At 48.3% G+C, this 19989-nt stretch overlaps 1 protein-coding gene across 1 annotated transcript; it reads left to right on the top strand.

The window, feature by feature from the left end:
• The first annotated feature begins 526 nt into the window (after positions 1–526).
• On the top strand, positions 527–16379 carry LOC113407294 (dimethylaniline monooxygenase [N-oxide-forming] 1-like). The gene is made up of 8 exons (XM_026655628.1): positions 527–664; positions 5923–6111; positions 7291–7453; positions 9292–9434; positions 10287–10486; positions 12303–12658; positions 15476–15548; positions 15898–16379. The coding sequence occupies exons 1-8, from the start codon at positions 533–535 to the stop codon at positions 16238–16240; spliced, it is 1599 nt and encodes a 532-aa protein (XP_026511413.1). The 5' UTR covers positions 527–532; the 3' UTR covers positions 16241–16379.
• Positions 16380–19989: the final 3610 nt, after the last annotated feature.

Below are 19989 nucleotides of genomic sequence, written 5' to 3'. Positions count from 1 at the left end.
TTCAGTGATCACTTAGTACTTGCAAGAGGGACTTTAGTCTGTGTCTCTTGCCAATTTTGGTTGGACATATTCCTGGAGGTTTCATCACATGACCTAATCTTTAAAGATTAATGTTTAGTTCCTGGAGACTCCCGGACAATTCTGGAGGGTTGGCAACCTTTACTCTGGTCCCAAATGGCTGTGCATAATAACAAGAGATTCACAGTGCCCCCATCCAAGCTCTCTGTCTGGGAAACTCAGCACATAAAGGCACAGTCCCCAATATCACAAATACTAACTGAATTCTGTTGCTCTTTAACCACACATGAGCATCTGCTACTTAAGATCATCCAACCCCTTTTGTATAACGAACGGGAATGGCAGATGTGCCTGTTAAATCTGAGAGGTGAACTAGTAATTACTTTCTCCATAATGCTGTCCTCTTTGTTTATAATATAAATTGCTGATCCTTTTCACTGAAGTGATACCAACTCTGTTCCCTGAATTCTACCCACCAGCAAGACTGCATGATCTCCTCCCAATAAAGGAGACCATGGTGAAGAGAGTTGCAATTATTGGAGCTGGCGTGAGTGGACTGACCTCCATCAAGTGCTGCCTGGATGAGGGGCTGGAGCCCACCTGCTTTGAGAGGAGTGATGACATCGGGGGTCTCTGGAGATTCACAGTAAGTGAGGGGGTTCGTTGCCTGTGGAGTGAGCTACACCTGTGCGTCCCAGGCCAGTAACCAGAAGAGACTATTCATTAACCAAAAAATGAAGTCAATCCAGCTCAACAGCAGCCTTAAACAGAACTAGTTTGTTCAAAGAATGGCAGTGTCCTGTTCAGACACTGGGGCGTGGCAGTCACCAGGCCTCTGTATTCGATGCAACCTTTGGATCCCGCATGCTCCCCAGCCCCCTAGGTTTGAGCAGCATTCAGACACAGTGCCAGGATGCAAACTCTCTGGCTGGCACCCTCCATGCTGCCCTAGGCCCCAAGACCAGTGCTGGCCCCCCTCACGTAGCTTATGCACACTCTCCCCAGAGTTCCGCCCGCATGGGCACTCGAGTTTAACCCTTTGGGGACATGTGACAGATAAAGTGAGGAATTTAGCCCTTGCGAAGGAACACCTTAAGCACACACACTTTACTCTCAGGGTATCTCTACACTGGAGCTGGAACTGTTATTTCCAGCTTGGGCAGACATACCTGCCCTTGCTCTGAGAGAGCTGGCGTACGAAAAATAGCAATGGAGAGGTGGTGCGTGAGCTGGGCTAGTCACCCAAGTATATACCTAGGGTCGTGGATGGGATCATACTCGGGGTGGCTAGCCCCTGTCCCCACTTCTGCCAACATGGCTAGATTGTTGTAATTCATGTGCTAGCTCAATCTGAGCTAGCATGGGTATGGGGATTACGCTCCCTGCCCCAGTGTAGACATACCCTTTGAACACATATGAGATACAGATCTATGGGAAAACAAGGAACACCTGAATATAATACCCTCCCTTGGCGACCTCAGCACTCTCTTTGGGGTTTGATCAGCAACCTTCAGGGGATAGAGCCCTCCAGCCTGCCCCTCCTCCTGCTCAGTTTTCTGCATCTAGCAATGAGCTCTTGCCTTCTTGTTAGGGAGCTTGTCTCTTTTAAAAGCAGGGCCTGACACCTCTTCCTGCTTCTCTTCTCATGCTGGGGCTTTTCCATTCCCTCTTTCTCCCCTGGGGGGCTGCTGGCAGTGGGCCATTGTCCCAATTTCAGACATGGTCTGTATTGTGCCACAAAACAAAAGTTTTATTCCACACTAAGGGTTAGAGTAGAAAATGGAGTTCATAGAATCAAATGGAAATCATAAACATACAGGGACATATTCCCAGCACTGTAACGGGGGCAGGGGAAGGGGGTTACATTAAGTAGGTCCTAAGTCTCTGCATCCCAGTCTATCCTTATTGTACAATGATACTTAGCATCTTCAACCGGCCATACTGGTAACTAATTAATCCTCAGAAGCCCCTTTGAGTTAGACAGCCACAGTGGATGTTGGTCATTAGCAACTACTCATTTCACAGCAAAAAGCAGTTTACTGGCAACTTTTGAATAATGGCAAAAGTCTCATGCAAGCTGTGACAGCAGAGGCTGGGGCTTTCCGCAAGGGTGGGGGTGCTGGGGACTGGTGGGGCTGCACAGTACTTCCTCCTGCTCTCTTTGCCCTGCACCCTGCCCTGACATCGGGGACTTGGACTCAGCAGGTCCCAGTGCTTCCTTCCCTGGCTGCAGCCCACAAATCTGCCTGCAGCCAGGGTTTTCCATGGACGGTGGGGGTCCTTGGTGGCCCATGGGGCTGCACGGTATCTCCCAACCAGCTGTCTGGGTTGCAGACTCAAAGCCAGCAAATTCATTACAAGGGGAACGTCTCTTCCAAAAGAATTGTCAATAAGCAACAAGCCCGTTGCTAATATCTGAAAGTCGTTAACATTAAAGTGAAGGGGATGGGATCGGTTCTGAGGGAAAATGTTGCTAATAACCACAAGTTGTCTTTATCAAGCTTGCTAATAACCGGCATCCACTGTATTATTAACCCCACTTGATGGTGGAGAAACTGAGGCACAGAGAAGTTAAAATGTGCCCAAGGTCACACCAGTAAATTTTTGGCAGCTGAGGAATACAATTTTAAGAGCCCTGACTCCCTCGTCCCATGTTTGTTCTTCTAATCCACTCCCCCTCCTGGAAGTTCTTCCTAAAAAATGACTGGAGTTGGCAAAATGTCTTAAGAACTGCCTAGTAATTGGCCTGAGCAGCCGGTGTGACAAAGTGCCACACAATGCAACAGAATTCAGCTGTGCAAGCCTAAGTGAAAACATCAGCAACAAATTTCCCAGTGTTTGAGTCCATTGTCTTTCACACTGTCCCTGTGTGAGAAGGGGAAAATCAGTGCTTTAATTCGCAGGGAATGCAGAAAACACTTCAGACACCCCTGTGTCTGGTGAAGCCACCCCCTTGAAGGCCCATAGGGACAAAAAAGGGAAGGTGGGAAGGACGGGAGTCACAAATGTCATCGTCCGTGTCCTCCCGCCCATAGTCTCAGGGACTTGATTATGTGGAACATGCTCAAATGTTCCCTCAGGATGTGTCTACACTGCAGTTACACACTGGTGGCTGGCCACTGTCAGCTGACTCGGGCTCATGGGGCTCAGGCTAAGGGCCTGTTTGATTGCAGTGTAGACATTCAGGCTCGGGCTGAAGCCCACGCTCTGGGACCCTCCCCTCTCCTGGGGCCCCTGAGCCCGATCTTGAGCTCAAAGGTCTACACAGCCCCTTAGCCAGAGCCCCACAAGCCTGAATCAGCTGGCACGGGCGAGCCATGGGGTTTTTAATTGCAGTGTAGAAATACCCTGGACTAGAATTCTTTGAAGGGGTCAAGAAGCATGTGTACCAAGGGGATTCAGTGGATATAGTGTACTTAGATTTTCAGAAAGTCTTTGACAAAGTCCCTCACCAAAGGCTCTTATGCAAAGTAAGCTGCCATGGGATAAGAGGGAAGGTGCTTTCATGAATTGGTAACTGGTTAAATGATAGGAAACAAAGGGTAGGTATAAATGGTCAGTTTTCAGAATAGAGAGGGATAACTAGTGGTGTCCCCCAGGTGTGTGTTCTGGGACCAGTCCTATTCAACATATTCATAAATGATCTAGAAAAAGGGGTAAAGAGTGAGGTGGCAAAACTTGCAGATGATATAAAATTACTAAAGATAGTTAAGACCCAGGCAGACTGCGAAGAGCTACAAAAGGATTTCTCAAAACTGGGTGACTGGGCAACAAAATGGCAGATGAAATTTAATGTTGATAAATGCAAAGTGATGCACATTGGAAAGCATAATCGCAACTATACATATAAAATGATGGGGGTCTAAATTAGCGGTTACCACTCAAGAAAGAGAGCTTGGAGTCATTGTGGATAGTTCTCTGAAAACATCCACTCAATGTGCAGCGGCAGTCAAAAAAGCGAACAGAATGCTGGGAATCATTAAGAAAGGGATAGATCAGGGATCGGCAGTCTTTGGCACGCAGCTCACCAGGGTAAGCATCCTGGCGGGCCGGGCTGGTTTGTTTACCTGCCACGTCCGCAGGCTCGGCTGATCGCGGCTCCTACTGGCCATGGTTCGCCGCTCCAGGCCAATGGGGGCTGCGGGAAGCAGCGGCCAGCACATCCCTCGGCCCGCGCTGCTTCCCGCCGCCCCCATTGGCCTGGAGCGGCAAACCATGGCCAGTAGGAGCCGCGATCAGCCGAACCTGCGGACGCGGCAGATAAACAAACTGGCCCGGCCCGCCAGGGTGCTTACCATGGCGAGCCGCGTGCCAAAGGTTTCCGATCCCTAGGATAGATAATAGGACAGAAAATATCATGTTGCCTCTATATAAATTCATGGTACGCCCACATCTTGAATACTGCATACAGATGTGGTTGCCCCATCTCAAAAAAGATATATTGACATTGGAAAAGGTTCAGAAAAGGGCAACAAAAATGATTAGGGGGTATGGAACGGCTTCCATATGAGGAGAGATTAATAAGACTGGGACTTTTCAGCTTGGAAAAGAGACGACTAAGGAGAGAGATGATTGAGATCTATAAAATCATGACTGGTGTAGAAAAAGTAGATAAGGAAGTGCTGTTTACTGCTTCTCATAACACAAGAACTAGGGATCACCAAATGAAATTAATAGGCAGCAGGCTGAAAACAAATAAAAAGAAGTATCAGAGGGGTAGCCGTGTTAGTCTGAATCTGTAAAAAGCAACAGAGGGTCCTGTGGCACCTTTGAGACTAACAGAAGTATTGGGAGCATAAGCTTTCGTGGGTAAGAACCTCACTTCTTCAGATGCAAGTAATGGAAATCTCTAGAGGCAGGTATAAATCAGTGTGGAGATAACGAGGTTAGTTCAATCAGGGAGGGTTAATAAAATAAAAAGAAGTATTTCTTCACACAGCACACAGTCAACCTGTGATGTTGCCGGAGGATGTTGTGAAGGCCAAGACCATAACAGGGTTCAAAAAAGAACTAGATAAATTCATGGAGGATAGGTCCATCAGTGGCTATTAACTAGGATGGGCAGGAATGGTGTCTGTAGCCTCTGTTTGCCAGAAGCTGGGAATGAGCGACAGGGAATGGATCACTAGATGATTATCTGTTCTGTTCATTCCCCCTGGGGCACCTGGCACTGGCCACTGTCGGAAGACAGGATACTGGGCTAGATGGACCTTTGGTCTGACTCAGTAGGGCCATTCTTATGTTCTTACCCTCTGTGCCCCAGAGATAGGGGAAACAGCCCTTAAGGTTGCTGTCAATGTGCCACGATGGAACGTTCCTTCCCAACATCAAGGCTCAGGTGGTAGGTGCTGCAGCCACAGCGGCAGTAGGACGGCAGAAACATGCATTCTGGAGGAGGCATTCTGCCCATGGAGTGGTGATGCGGGCAGAGTGCACGGACACAGCTATAATAAAAGGCTGTAGAATGGTCTCCTACCAGAGTGCTAACTGATGTGGAAGGGAAGAGGGCCCTGGCCTCAGATGACTCATCTAGCAGTGCTCCAGAGGCAGTGCTCCCTCTCGGGTGTCTAGTGCTTCCCTCTGCACTGGGCCCTTAGGGAATGCTGGTGTTGACGTCCCCCCTGCCCTCTGTGCAGCTGCACAAGGCAGAGGAAAGGGGCTCTGCTGTTGCCCCTCCATGACATTTGTGCAGAGATCAGCTGTGATTTGGCCCCAGATAAAGAGATCAGTTTAATTATGTTGTAAGTGCAACAGCCTGGGCCAAATTCTAATTCCTAATCTTGTCTGTGTCCCGCCATGAGTGGAAACCAAACGCTATGAACAAAAAGGGGTTGATAGGCATATTCTCTCCCTGGCTGCATGTGCAGAATGCATTCACTCTTCCCTGTGACACTGTGCTGATAGGAACATGTTGAAGATGGGAGGCCCAGCCTTTACAAATCCGTGGTCAGTAACACCTGCAAGGAGATGTCGGCCTTCACAGACTTCCCGTATCCTGAGGATTTTCCAGTCTTTCTGTCCAACTCCCAAGTCCTGGAGTATCTCAGGATGTATGCCAAGCATTTTGGCCTTCTGAAGCACATCCAGTTCAAGGTGAGCTATAAAATGTAGCGGCTGGTCCACATGAGAGGATAACAGTCTACCAGAGCTGCCAGCTGATGGAGTAACTTCTTCACGTAAGCAGTCTAGGCTCATGCTTTTGGCACTGAAAGTGCTGAGCTTGGGTGGTGTCAGACAAGGATCATAGGAATCATACACCTCTCCGAGGCAGGCTATTTAATATGTATAATTTGTATTGTGGTGCCTATGAGCCCCACCCAGACCAGAGGCCAGATTTCTAAAGGTATTTAGGTGCCTAAAGATGCAGAGGCATCTAATGGGATTTTTCTAAAGCATCATGGTACCTAACTCCCACTGAAATCAACAGGAGTTAGGCACTTCTGAAAACCCCACTAGGTGCCAATCTGCATCCTCAGGTGCCTAAATACCCTTGAAAATGTGGTCCAGGGCCCTGCTGTGATAGGCGCTGTACAAACATACAACAAAAAGACAGTCCCTGCCCCAAGGAACTTTCAATCAGAGTTGGCTGAAAAATGGAAGCCCCTCCTCACAAAAAATGTGATGACTTTGGGGAGGGGGAAGTCCCAAACTGGGACAAAATGTCAGAAATGCAATTTTTTATTGTTATGTTGCAGGAAGAGTTTTCAAGAAAAAAATCAATTTCAGAACTGAAAACTTTGCAGCTTCCCAGCTGACCATCTGGAAGACTCTTGTCAATTTCACTTGACTTTAACAAGACACCTCCCCTGGGGATGTAAAAGAACCCAGCCACTCAGCCTCCATCTCTGGCTCCCAGAGCTGCGGGGTGGGGGAGAAGCAGGGAGGCAAAGCGCCTGGACTCTGCCTCCGCAGCCCTCCAGGAAAGCTTGTCTCTTTTACTGTCAAAAGGTTAAATTGATAAGAGCATTCCAGGCGGGCATCCAGGAGGCTGTCATAAAAATTTTCCCAACAGAAAATCAATTTTTTTCTGCAAAATGGAAACTTTCTCATGGACAATTCTGGTTTTGCGAAAGTGGCAAATTTTGACCAGCTCTACTCACGGTTTAAATAAATCTTCCCCCAGGCCAAAGTCAGGTCTGTCCCCCTCCCATCTGGAAAATGGTCCAGCAAATTTTCTCAAACACACATTGTCATAGACTGTTTTCTCTACTTATATTTGTTACACTCAGATCTCATGCTGATGAACGATATTTGTTTGGTTCAATGTTTCAGACCACAGTCATCAGTGTAAGGAAATGCCCAGATTTCTCTGCCACTGGCCAGTGGGCTATTGTCACGGAGTCTAATGGGAAGCAGGAGTCATCTGTCTTTGATGCTGTTATGGTTTGCATTGGCTATCTCTCTGATCCATCCCTGCCGCTGGAGTCTTTTCCTGGTACAGGATGTCTTGTGTTTACTATTAAGCATTTCTGTGTTTGGCAAGAAGACTAACAAATCCACAGATGGAAACATTTTTGTTTCCATGTTCTAATTTCCTGGATCTGGCGACTGCCGTCATATTGACATGCGTAATTAGGGAAAAGCTTTCGTTTTCCAGCTGTCCCTTTTTCAGGTCTGGCTAATTGATAGGCATGCTTCCAAGGGACAAGATTATTTCTCTTGAGAAGGCTATTCAGAGAAGCTGGCTGCACTAACAAGTTAGAAAGCGTGTTATTGGTGTGGGTTAGGGCAACAAAAAAAGCACTGGGCCAAATTTATCTGTGGTGAAAGTAGACAAAGCTTCTGTGGAGTTGCACCTGATTACAGCAGCATTTGAATTTGGCCCATAATTCCCAGACAGAAGTTGTAGGCCTTTCCCTAATCTTTCACCACCATTTAATTTTGTCAAGTGCTTCTCAAGAATGAAGAGGAAAGGATCACAGCAGGTTTTGCTGTTTTTTTGGTTGTTGTTTTTTTTTTAAATAACCTGGGTTCTCCCAATTGGTGTTTTAAACACAGCCGTCTCTCTGGACCACCAGGAGGAACTGGCTGTTGCTCTGTGCTACCATCAGAGTTTTTAAACATTGGCTGCAGTTACATTATCTCAGATTTTCTAACCACAGAGCTCACTTTGGAGGGGGAGGAATGGACAACAAAGTTTCCAGTGGTATATTTCTAAAGGGGTTGCAGTGGGACTAGGGTCCCGTCACCAAATCATTGCTGGCCATGGGTTAGAATGTCTTATTTATTTCTGAACCAGTTGCCCTTACAAGCATAGTTCTACAGTAGGTCTAGTGTGATTGTCCAGAATACTGTAGTGCTGTCAGGTCTCTATTGTAGCACTTTTTTAAAGGTATAGTAACCCCAGCACTTTTAGTTACACTTACACACACACACACACTCAGAGCCATACAAATCACTTTAAAATATTCGGGGCCCAATCCTGTTTGCTTTACTCATTGCTGGGGGCTGAGGGATCAGGAGGTGGTAGTTCCTTCTCTCCCCTGCTCCAGTCATAGATTCCCTGATCAGAAGGGTCCATTTTGATCATTTAGCCTGACCTCCTATATAGCACCAGCCAGAGAACTTCCCCAACATAATTCCTAGGGAAACATCCACTCTTGATTTAAAAACTGCCAGTGATGGAGACTCCACCATGACTCTTGGTGATTCTCCTAGTTCTGGTTTCTGTGGGAGGAGGAGGAGCGGGGTGAGGACAGTTCTATCTGCTTTCTCCTCCTTGGCTCTGCTGACGACCGTGTCTGCAGGGCAAGGAGGGGAGAGCCCGTCTATCACTTTTCATTGAGTTCAAGGCCAAAAGGGTCATGTAGTCTGACCTCCTGCATCATACAGGCCATGGAACCTCTCCCAGACACTGTCTGCACCAGCCCATCACTTGAATTGGAACTAGAACCTCCCTTTTAGAAAGGTTTCAGAGTAGCAGCCGTGTTAGTCTGTGGTGTCCAGTCTGCATAGGAAGATTCCAAGTATGGCAGAATCTACCGTATCCCTAAAGAAGTCACTCCATTTCTCTGACTGGGCCTTAGGAATTAGGTCCCCTCCTCTCTTCAGGAGCAAGTCTCCAAGAAAGGGCAAAGATTAAGGTTACTAGGACCATTTATCCCCTGAAAAATATAATAGCAACAAGACAAATCGTGAGGTGATTTTTTTTCTGTCCTCACTACCAAAACACACCTCCCATTAACACCAATGGACTCCGGGATATGGCCTGGAATTATAATTGACTATTATTTAAGTGATATTTGCCAGATACCCTTCCCCTCTTCCTCACAGGGATAGAGACATTTCAAGGCGAGTACTTTCACAGCCGCTATTACAAGCATCCAGATGTGTTTGAGGGGAAGAAAGTCCTTGTGATTGGCATGGGGAATTCTGGAGTGGATATCGCCATTGAGGCCAGTCGTGTAGCTAAAAAGGTACAGTTCTTCCAGCTTCTTTCAAACCTGCAGGAAGGGTGATGTTAATTTTTGTTATATGCAGCGATGGGCAGCAATGAAGCCATTTAGAAGCCACACAGAGCGAACTGTCAGGAGAAAGGAGCTGAGAACCTGATTCTAGAGCAGAGGTCCTCAAACTGTGGGGGTGCGGCGGAACCTTGGGGGGGCATGGCAGGGCCTGGACCAGCCCCCACAGTGGGTGGGGAGGAAGTGCTACCCAGCCCGTCCCTGCCCCCAGCTCTGCTCCGGTCCCGCCCGCAGCTGCATCCTGGGCTTCTAGCCCCGCCCCCACCGCAGCCCAACTGCAGCTCAGCCCCCAGCTTCAGTCCCTGGCCTCTGCTCTGGCCCTGCTCCCGGCCCCAGACCCATCCCCAGCTGCAGCCCTACCCTCAACCCTCTTACCCCTGTCCACGTCCCCCACCCCTGAGCTGCAGGCTTGCTCCCGGACCCAGGGGGGTGGGGATGGGGGTAACCCTCAACATTTGGGGACCACTGTTCTAGAGGTTATTTCCACAGAATGGGAATATTGCTTTTTCAGAGACCCATGAGGCAAAGAAAAGTGCTACCAGACCCAACAGTCTAGTCCTTTAACATAACCCAACAGTGTCTTTATGGCATTGTGGGCTCCGAGGTTGCAGCAGTTGGACTGAGGAGTCAAAGGTGGCTTTGTCCTACCCCTACACCTCCCTCTCACAATTCTGAGAGACCTCGAAGTCTTTGCTCATTGGCTAGCTGGGTAAAGTCAGGGGACGATCCTTGTCTGGGATTAGTTTCATAAACGCAAGGAAAGCAATTCACCCTCCAAAGCTTTGCTGCTCTGTTATCTTCTAGGTGATGATCAGCACTGGCCGAGGCGCGTGGGTGATCAGTCGGGTGTTTGACAATGGTTACCCATGGGACATGGTCTTCCTAACTCGTTTCATGAATGTGATCCGGAATTCCCTCCCTGGGCCCATTACAACGTGGCTGGTTGCGCACAGGACGAGTCAGTGGTTTGACCATGCAAACTACGGCCTGATACCTAAGGACAGGTATATCCTGCGTTTCTGTTCCATGTGGTGGTATATTGGTTACTGAGTTAGAGAAGGAAGAGGAAAGTGCACCTAGCTAATGACGTACAATGTGTTAGAGGAGCAATGCAAACCCACATGTCGAGGGTTTAACTAGGGTTACCAACTTTCTGATCACACAAAACCAAACACCCCTGCCCTGCCCCTTCCCTGAGGCCCTGCCTCTGCCCCGCCCCTTCTCCAAGGCCCTGCCTCCGCTCACTCCATTCCCCCCCCCCATCGCTCACTCTCCCCCACCCTCATTCACTTGCTTATTTTCACCAGGCTGGGGAAGGGGGTTGGGGTGCGGAAGGGGGATGAGGGCTCTGGGGTGGGGCCAGAAATGAGAGGTTCAGGGTGCGGGAGGGGGCTCCTGGCTGGGGTAGGGGATGCAGGGGGGGTGCAGGTTCCAGGAGGGAGTTTGGGTGCAGGAGGGGCTCCAAGCTGGGGCACGGGGTTGGGATGCAGGAGAGGGGATGGGGCAGGTTTGGGGAGGGGACTCTGGGCTGGGGCAGGGAGTGGGGGTGCAGGAGTGGGTGTGGGGAGTGGACTCTGGGTGGTGCTAACCTCGGGGGGCTCCCCGGAAGCGGCGACATGTCCCTCGGCTCCTAGGTAGAGGTGCCAGGCAGCTCTGTGCAGTGCACACTGCCTCCACACACAAATGCCACCCCCACAGCGCCCATTGGCCACATTTCCCAGCCAATGAGAGCTGCAGAGCCTGTGCTTGGGGAAGGGCAGGGACAGCATATGGAGCCCCCGTGGCTGCGCCTCCTCCCAGGAGCTGAGGAACATGTCGCCACTTCCAGGAGCCGTGCGGAGCCAGGTAGGGAGCCTGCCAGCCCCACCAACCAGACTTTTAATGGCCCGGTCAGCAGTGCTGACCGGAGCCATCAGGGTCCCTTTTCGACTGGGGTTCTGGTTGAAAACCAGACACCTGGCAACCCTAGGTGTAACATAGGAATGTATAAATCTACACCACAAAGCAGGGTTAGGGATGTTGATCAGCTAGGTTTTCATAGGACAGCTGAAGAAGCGGGTCTCCTGGCCTGCTCTGTGTAGAGGAGGGGAACACTAGCATTGTACAGTCCCAGGCAGGGGTGCTGGAATGGGGGGGGCCCAGGGAGCCATGGCCCTCCCACTTATTACCGGCCATAGGGAGAGTGATGTGGGGGGAGGGGTGGAGACAAGTGAGTAGGGGGGCGAGGTCTTGGGGGAAGAGGTGTCATGGGAGCGGGGCCTCAGGGGGGAAGGGGAGGCACACAGGAGCAGGGCCTCAGGGGGGTAGGGGTGGCACGTGGGAGGGGGCTTTGGGGGGGGAAGGGGCGGCACACAGGAGCAGGGTCTCAGGGGAGGAGGAAGGGGTGGCGCAGGGGGCCAGGCCATGGTTCAGGCACCAATGGCCCCCACTTTTAGGGACCTTCTGCCATTCCTGTGGCCAGGAGCTAGTCCTACCCACTAAGCTTTCATTATGTAGAGACTCATAAAGAGTCAGACAGTTTTTGAAGTGTGTTTCTGCTCTGAAAAGTGACTCTGTAAAAGTACTGTGCGTGAATTGACCAGAACCCAGGGGAGGTGGCAGTGATGTTTGTGTGAATAAAGCAGGTTGCAGGAGGGGTGACTTTAATTAAAGACTTCAAGACCCTGGAGCCTCGTTTGGAGTTGGGTGGGAAACGGGACCCTGCTTTCCCATTTTTGAGTCTTCCAGGTCAGAGGTCATTCTCCAGCTCTTTGCTGAAGCACATGGGGTTGCCTTGGCTGCCCCAGCATTCTGATTGTGTTTCTGTTTGTTTCAATGCAGAGATGTGATACGGGAGCCTGTGCTGAATGATGACCTTCCAGGCTGTATCATCACTGGGAAAATCACCATAAAACCGAGTCTGAAGGAGATCAAGGAAAACTCAGTCATGTTTCAAAATAGCCCCACGGAGGAGCCTGTTGACGTCATCGTCTTTGCCACAGGATACAAGTTCTCCTTCCCTTTCCTTGAGGAATCTGTTGTCAAAGTCGAAAAGAAGCAGGCATCCCTGTACAAATATATCTTCCCCCCTCATCTGGAGAAGCCAACCCTGGCCGTCGTTGGCCTCATCAAGCCATTTGGTGCAGTCATGCCAGTTGTAGAAATTCAAGCTCGCTGGGTCACACGAATCTTTAACGGTAGGTGGAGCAGGAAGGTTAGTATGATGTGAGCACTTCCTCAAAGAAAAAGGCAGTGTTTCAGACACAGGTGGTGAGCGAGTTGGTATGTCGCCCCACCGCGACGCAGACCACAAAGGGATTCATCCAGGACTAGGAAAGGTGGTGCTCATAGACTGGTATCTAAATTGGGTTGCTCCGCACTTTACCGTCTTACAGAACATTTTACAACCCAGTGACATCCTTACTACATGAACAAGCGAAATACTCCAAGAACCATCTTGGAAATATTGAGCTGGATCTGTCTGAACAGAATTTCGGAGCCTTGTTTTTTCCTCTAGGATACAGGTAACTCCCCTTGAAGAAGAGGGGAGTTTATTTGTATTCAGTGGCGAGAAAAGAGGGGCCCTGTGTTTGTAACAATTGGGAAGCCATGACACGAGCACTCACATCAGTTCCTTGTGGATGGTGCAGAGGCCACACTCACTGTAGAGTTTCAGGAGGCATTGTTGTCCCCTTGAGGCGCAATGCTCCCGAGAGCTCCCCCTGGGTTTGTGCAGCTCATCATAGCCCTCACCACAGTTCTGGGCCTTAAAGGCAATTCCTGACCCACTGATAGGCAGCTATCTCCCTTTAGGGGCAGGAAAAATGGAATAGCTTTTGTGTTACCAGGCAGAGCTGGTAATAAACAGGATTCCCCACTGCTGCACTAAGACCCGGCAGAATCCAGCAGCTGGTTCGTCCTTGTCTCTTGGAGGGAGGCAGTTTCTCAGCACCAGAGAGAACAGTGTTACACTCAGGACAACCTGGGGCCTGATTTTGATCTCACATCCACTCGTTCCATGCCAGTGTTGCTCCTTTGGGGAAGCTCCTGATCTCAATTATACCAGTGTAATTTCAGAGTAAATGCCATGGACTTTAACAGGGTTACTCCAAAATCACACTGTGTAACTGAAATCATGTTCTGGTCCCTGGTTCCTACAGATGAGGATTCAAATCCCAGTCATCAGGGAAAGAGACTCCAAAGCAGTGGCTAGACTAGACTAGAGGAGGTTGTTAGAAGGCACTAGCTAACACGTTCCAACTAACATGTTTGAGAAGTCTGGTGCAGACAAAGCCCTGGTGATACCGGTAGTCTATGGCAATGGTTCTCAAGCAGGGGTACACAGATCTTCCAGGGGGTACTCAACTCATCTAAATCAGTGTTTCTCAACCCGGGGGGTGCAACCTTTAGGGGGGTTATAGGACAGGTTGGGGGGGGTTGCAGGTGCAGGGCCAGCATTAGGAGGTGGCAAGCAAGGCAGTTGCTCAGGGCCCCATGCCACAAAGGGCTCCATGAAGCTCAGTTACATGCATCAGTCTCACCACCTGGGGCTTGGGCATCAGCCCTGCCGCTTGGGGCTAGGATGTCAGACAAGGCTCACAAGTGAAAAACACACTGAAGTGGAAGTACAATATTTATATTCCAGTCAATTTATTTTATAATTATATGATCAAAATGAGAAAGTGAGCAATTTTTCAGTAATAGAATGCTGTGACACTTTTGTGTTTTTATGTTTGATTTTGTCAGCAAGTAGTTGCTGTGGTGACGACGCAGGAAAGGAAATAGAACGCCAGGTTTGTTGGTAGCTAGAGAGCTTTACAAGCCTCCTGCAAAAAGCCTCCCAGGAAAACTTTTCCTGGGGTTTTTATTCTTCTCCTTACGTTGTTTACAACTTATCTGAGTGGTTACATTCTTGCCCATTCAGAAGGCAGGCAATATACATGAGCATGAGATTACAAACCCATCTTTTAAGCGCGTGAACAGCCAGCTGCAAAGGTGATGTCATTGTTGCCAATAAGTTTTCCAAACATAGGCGCTAGAACAAGGTCACTCCCGCCTTATTGCCAAGGGAACAGTTTGCCGTTCTTCAAGGCTTATGATTAGGGAGCAACACATTCCTACAAGTAGTTTTTAAGTGAGGTGAAATTTGGGGGGTATGAACTTCCTGAAAAGGGTACAATAGTCTGGAAAAGTTGAGAGCCACTGGTCTAGGGGGAAACTAAGCTTCAGCCAGTTTAGCTCTTGTAGACCAATCAGTGTAGATTTGAACAGTAGACTTCTCAAGCATGTTCATAGATTCAAAGAGTTTAAGGCCAGAAGAGATGTTAGATGAGCCAGTCCAACCTCCTGTATAGCACAGGCCTTAAATTTCAACCCCACCCCCATATTGAGTTCAATAACATGTGTTTGGCTAAAGCATCTCTTCCAAAAGGGCATCCAGTCTTGATCTGAAGACATCAAGAAATAAAGAATCCACCATTTCCCTTTTGTTTGTTCCAATGGTTACTCACCCTCAGTGCTAAAATATTGCCTTATATCTAATTGGAATTTGTCTGGCTTCAGCTTTCTCCCAGAAGGTTAGAGAGCACCTCTTTAAATCCTAGTCTAGACAAGGTGTAAGAGTGGGTGTGATTTGAGATGATTCATTAGAACAATTAGGCCACTTGTCCAACTGACAAGCCATGAGTTCTCTCTCCTTCGGGGACCAGGAGCCAGGGTTTCCAATCCAAGAACAAGCTCCAAATGACTCAGGCCTTGTCTACACACAAATTGGCACCAGTTTAGCTAAATGGGCACAAACACCTGTGTAGATGCTCTTATTTCCGTGGCTTATTTCAGCTTCGTTTAAATCTGCTCCTAACTGAAGTAAGCTAAATTGAAATAAGCCTGGTTTAAGCTGAAATAAGAGTGTCCACACCAGCCTTTTCACCAGTGTAACTAAATTGGTTTAAAATCCCACCTGAAGTTGAACAGGTCCACCACTTCATGACAACAATCCCTTTTCTGGTTTCTAGGCTTGTGTCAGCTGCCTCCAGTGAGCACCATGGTGGAAGAGATCAACGAGACGAAGAAAAACAAAATTCGCTGGTAAGCCATGTCACCTAATGCAAAAGACTTTGAGACAGATTTAAAAACCCCTGAACTTTGGGAGGTATCAGCATGCAGTTCCAAATTTGGCAGCTGTTCCCTGTCTCTTTATAGGGGTGTCTAAAATCCAGATGTGGATTCAATTAGTCTACTATATCTAGTGTGTTTGAAGTCCATCTTTTAGCTAGCGGCTATATAATTATACAGGAAGTTTGGAATATCTATTCAAAGAAACCCACTGATGATCAAGCAGAATAACTGCAAACGGGACTGAATTTCAATGGCATCTCCTCTGTTTTACCTATTGATCAGAATGACATCCCTCCCCCTTCTTTTCTGATTCATTAAGGTTCGGTTTGTCCTATGATGAGATCCTGAAAACTGATTGCCTCGTGTATATTGACGAACTTGCCTCCTTGATCGGCACAAAACCCAGTGTGCTGGCTCTGCTCTTCAAAGATCCAATCCTGGCCATGAAAGTTTTCTTTGGTCCATGCACAGCATACCAGTACCGCCTGACTGGGCCAGGGAAGTGGGATGGAGCCAGAAATGCCATTCTGACCCAGTGGGAGCGGACAGTGAAGCCCACGAGAACACGAGTTGTAGAGGAGCCTCCAAACTTCTGTTTCAATTTGCTTAAACTAATCGGCCTTTTTGCTCTCTTCGCTGCAATTTTTCTTGGTTTCAAGTAGTCCTGGTGTGATGTACAGCCTGCGTGTATAAATCTTTTCTGGCTAGACAATATCTCTATATGGGGAGGCAGGAAAGCAATACATACAAAGGTCCTGTAAGAACAGAAGGGTTTCTAAATCAAACTTTAACCAATGTCACAAAAACATTTCTCCTCTAACTAAACTACACACCAAGATTCGTCTACCTGAGACCATTGCACAGATTTAACTAAATGTGTGATGGTAAACTGGTGCAGCCCCTGTGTGGACACTCATTTCTTTTAAAAGTGATTTATTTAGGGCTAGCTTAAATCGGATAGGAATAGGCGTCTGGGAAAGAGATGCTTTAGCTCAGCCGAAAGCTGTGGGCGTGATTCAGGAATCAGTAGATGGGATTCTTTGGCCTGTGCTACGCAGGAGGTCTGGCTAGGAGACCATAATTGTCTCTTCTCCCCTAACATTGACATTTGTCAGATAAAGGAATGGGAAATGTAAAGTCCCTGGGCTTTAATAATCAGTTGTTAAAATCGCAAGGCTCCACACCTGCAAGGCACTGAGATTCCTCAAATCTCTCTGGAGTTAGTTGGCATCAAGGGTGTTCAGCATCTGTGACGGATTGAATCACAGAAACCCCCTTGGGAACTGCCAACTGATGTGCCAAGACTATTTCTGCCCCTGCTTTCCCTGCCAGTCTGGGACTCCAGCACCTTGTCTTGTTGAGCCAGACACACCAGTCTGCTCCCACACAGACCCAGGGTCTGAACCACGTGCCCCAAAGCTGCAGACTTAACTGAAAGCAACTTACAGAAGTGTTCCTGTCTTTACCACTCAGATGCCCAACTCCCAATGGGGTCTAAACCCCAAATAAATTAGTTTTACCCTGTATGAAGCTTATCCTGGGTAAACTCATAAATTGTTTGCCCTCTATAACACTGATAGAGAGATATGCACAGCTGTTTGCCGCCCCCCCCCAGGTATTAATACAAGCTCTGGGTTAATTAATAAGTAAATAGTGGTTTTATTAAATACAAGAAGTAGGATTTAAGTGGTTCCAAGTAGTAACAGACAGAACAAAATGAATTACCAAGTAAAATAAAATAAAACACGCAAATCTAAGTCTAATACACTAATAAAACTGAATACAGATAAAATCTCACCCTCAGAGATGTTTCAATAAGTTTCTTTCACAGACTGGACGCCTTCCTAGTCAGGGCACAATCCTTTCCCCTGGTACAGCCCTTGTTCCAGCTCAGGTGGTAGCTAGGGGATTTCTCATGATGACTCCCCCCTTTTCTCTGTTTCACCCACTTATATATCTTTTGCATAAGGCAGGAATCCTTTGTCCCTCTGGGTTCCCACCCTCTCCCCTTCTCAATGGAAAAGCACCAGGTTAAAGATGGATTCCAGTTCAGGTGACATGATCACGTTACTGTAAGACTTCATCACCCACTTGCCAGCACACAGGTATACAGGAAGACTCACAAGTAAAACAGAGCCATCTACAGACAATTGTCCTGGTTAATAGGAGCCATCAAGATTCCAAACCACCATTAATCGCCCACACTTTGCATAATTACAATAGACCCTCAGAGTTATATTTTATATTTCTAGTTTCAGATACAAGAGTGATACATTTATACAACGAGGATGACCACACTCAGATTATAAGCTTTGTAATGATACCTTACAAGAGACCTTTTGCATGAAGCATATTCCAGTTACATTATATTCATACTCATCAGCATACGTTCATACAATCATATAGAATGCAATGTCACACACCTCACAGGGAAAAATCCTTGGTTATTTGCTTTTGAGGCCGGGCTGGTTAACCGGCAGACTCATCCATATGGCAATGATGATTGCTCCTGTCTGTGGCTGTGCTGCTCTTTCTGGAAGTCTTGGGTGCTGAAGATCATGTGCAGTTGGCTCAGTTCTGTTCCTTTATTAACAATCTCTTTAAAGTAATAAACACGTCAGCTCTTCCAGAGGGTTTGCTTTGAATTTATTGAGTTGGTTGCCTTGCCAGTTCTTATGTGTGTTTGCTTTGTGTGAGAACGGATGGTCCAGGGGCTAGGCTGGGATTTGGGAAACCCAGACTCAATTCCCTCCTCTGCTTGGGTTCAAGTCCTCCCTCAGACTTCCTGTGTGACCTTGGGAAGCCTCTCTCTGCCTCAGTTCCCCATCTGTACAATGGAGATAATAACACTTCCTGGCCTCATAGGGGCTTGGGGAGGAAAATACAGGGAAGACTGTGAAGTGCTCAGATGCTACAGCAATGGACGTCATTTAAGTACCTGAGGCTAGGTCTACACTACCCGCCTGAATCGGCGGGTAGAAATCGACCTCTCGGGGATCGATTTATCACGTCCCGTCGGGACGCGACAATCGATCCCCGAATCGACGCTCGTACTCCACCAGCGAAGGTGGGAGTAAGCGCCATCGACGGGAAGCTGCAGAGGTCGATTTTGCCACTGTCCCTACAGCGGGGTAAGTCGGCTGCGATACGTCGAATTCAGCTACGCTATTCGCATAGCTGAATTTACGTATCTTAAATCGACCCCCCCCTGTAGTGAAGACGTAGCCTTAGATAGATTACTACAGGCTGTAGCATTAGCCCTTGGAACTTGTGGGTTCTTTGTTTTGTTTTGGCTGCCGTAGACAACCCCTCATAATTTAGACAAGATTGTCATTTAGGGTATGTATACCCGGGAAGGTGTCGTCATGCTTTTTGCATTGTCACCGCTATATTGATCCCAGGATATGAGAGAGACAAAGCGGGGGAGGTAATATCTTTTATTGCACCAGCTTCTATTGGTGAAAGAGACAAGCTTTCAAGCAACATGGAGCTCTTCTCTGTGTAACTCGAAAGCATGTCTCTATCACCACCAGAAACTGGTGCAATAAAAGATATTAGCTCACACCTACCTTGTCTTAGTGGTGCTTTAACATGTGTTAGCTCCTATAGTTGTAAGTTCTAGTGTGGACAATACATAAATGTTTGTGGCGTTGTGACCAAAAATTCAAGGGTGTACGTCCCTGGATGGCTACGTTTCAGCGGTCAAGTGGAGTGTATTTGTGGAGAGGAGCCACACCAAGTGGGAGTGACCCAGCCAGAATTCCTCTAAACCACAGTCTTTTTTCATAGGGGTGCAGTCTATAAATTTTCCTTCCTCTCACCCTCACCCTGATGCAGGTTTGCTGGCCAGTATAGATGGAGGTGGGGCCACAGGCCTGCTCTCACCCCAGCTGCAAGGGAGTGAGGGCATGCACATTGTGACTTCACTTTTCCCTTCCCCCAGCCACAATGTGGCCTTAAATATTTTGCAGACCCAAGCAACCGCCTGATCTGCCTGCATGGCTCAGTCGTCTTCGTTACTATGGTTAGCCATTCAGAATTAGTGCATTTTTCTTTTTTTCTTGAGAGCGAATAGGAATGCATTTGAATTTCAATGCTACACAGATGTGGGGAGGGCAGGGCCAGTGCTACTATTTAGGCCAACTAGGCGGTTGCCTAGGGCACCAAGATTTAGGGGCGCCAAAAAGTGCTTTTTTTTTTTTTAATTTTTCTTTTAACAGCGGCCGCTGCGCTGGGAGGGAGAGGGAGTCTGAGCCGCCGGCAGGCAGCCCAGGGGTTCCCCTGGGTCAGAGCTGCCGCACGGATCCCCGGGCCGGGGGGTGGGGAGCTGCTGCAGGGGGGCGCATCAGGGCGGGGGGGGGGGGCCCGCCGGGGGGGGGGGGCCCCAGGGGGGGGGGGGGGGGGGGGCGCT

The sequence above is a fragment of the Terrapene carolina genome, unplaced genomic scaffold, assembly GCF_002925995.2.
Source record: "Terrapene carolina triunguis isolate 2854851 unplaced genomic scaffold, T_m_triunguis-2.0 Scaffold210, whole genome shotgun sequence".
Lineage (NCBI taxonomy): Eukaryota > Metazoa > Chordata > Testudines > Emydidae > Terrapene > Terrapene triunguis.
The sequence above is the reverse complement of the archived record's forward strand: the minus strand, read 5'-3'. Positions and strand labels throughout refer to the sequence as shown.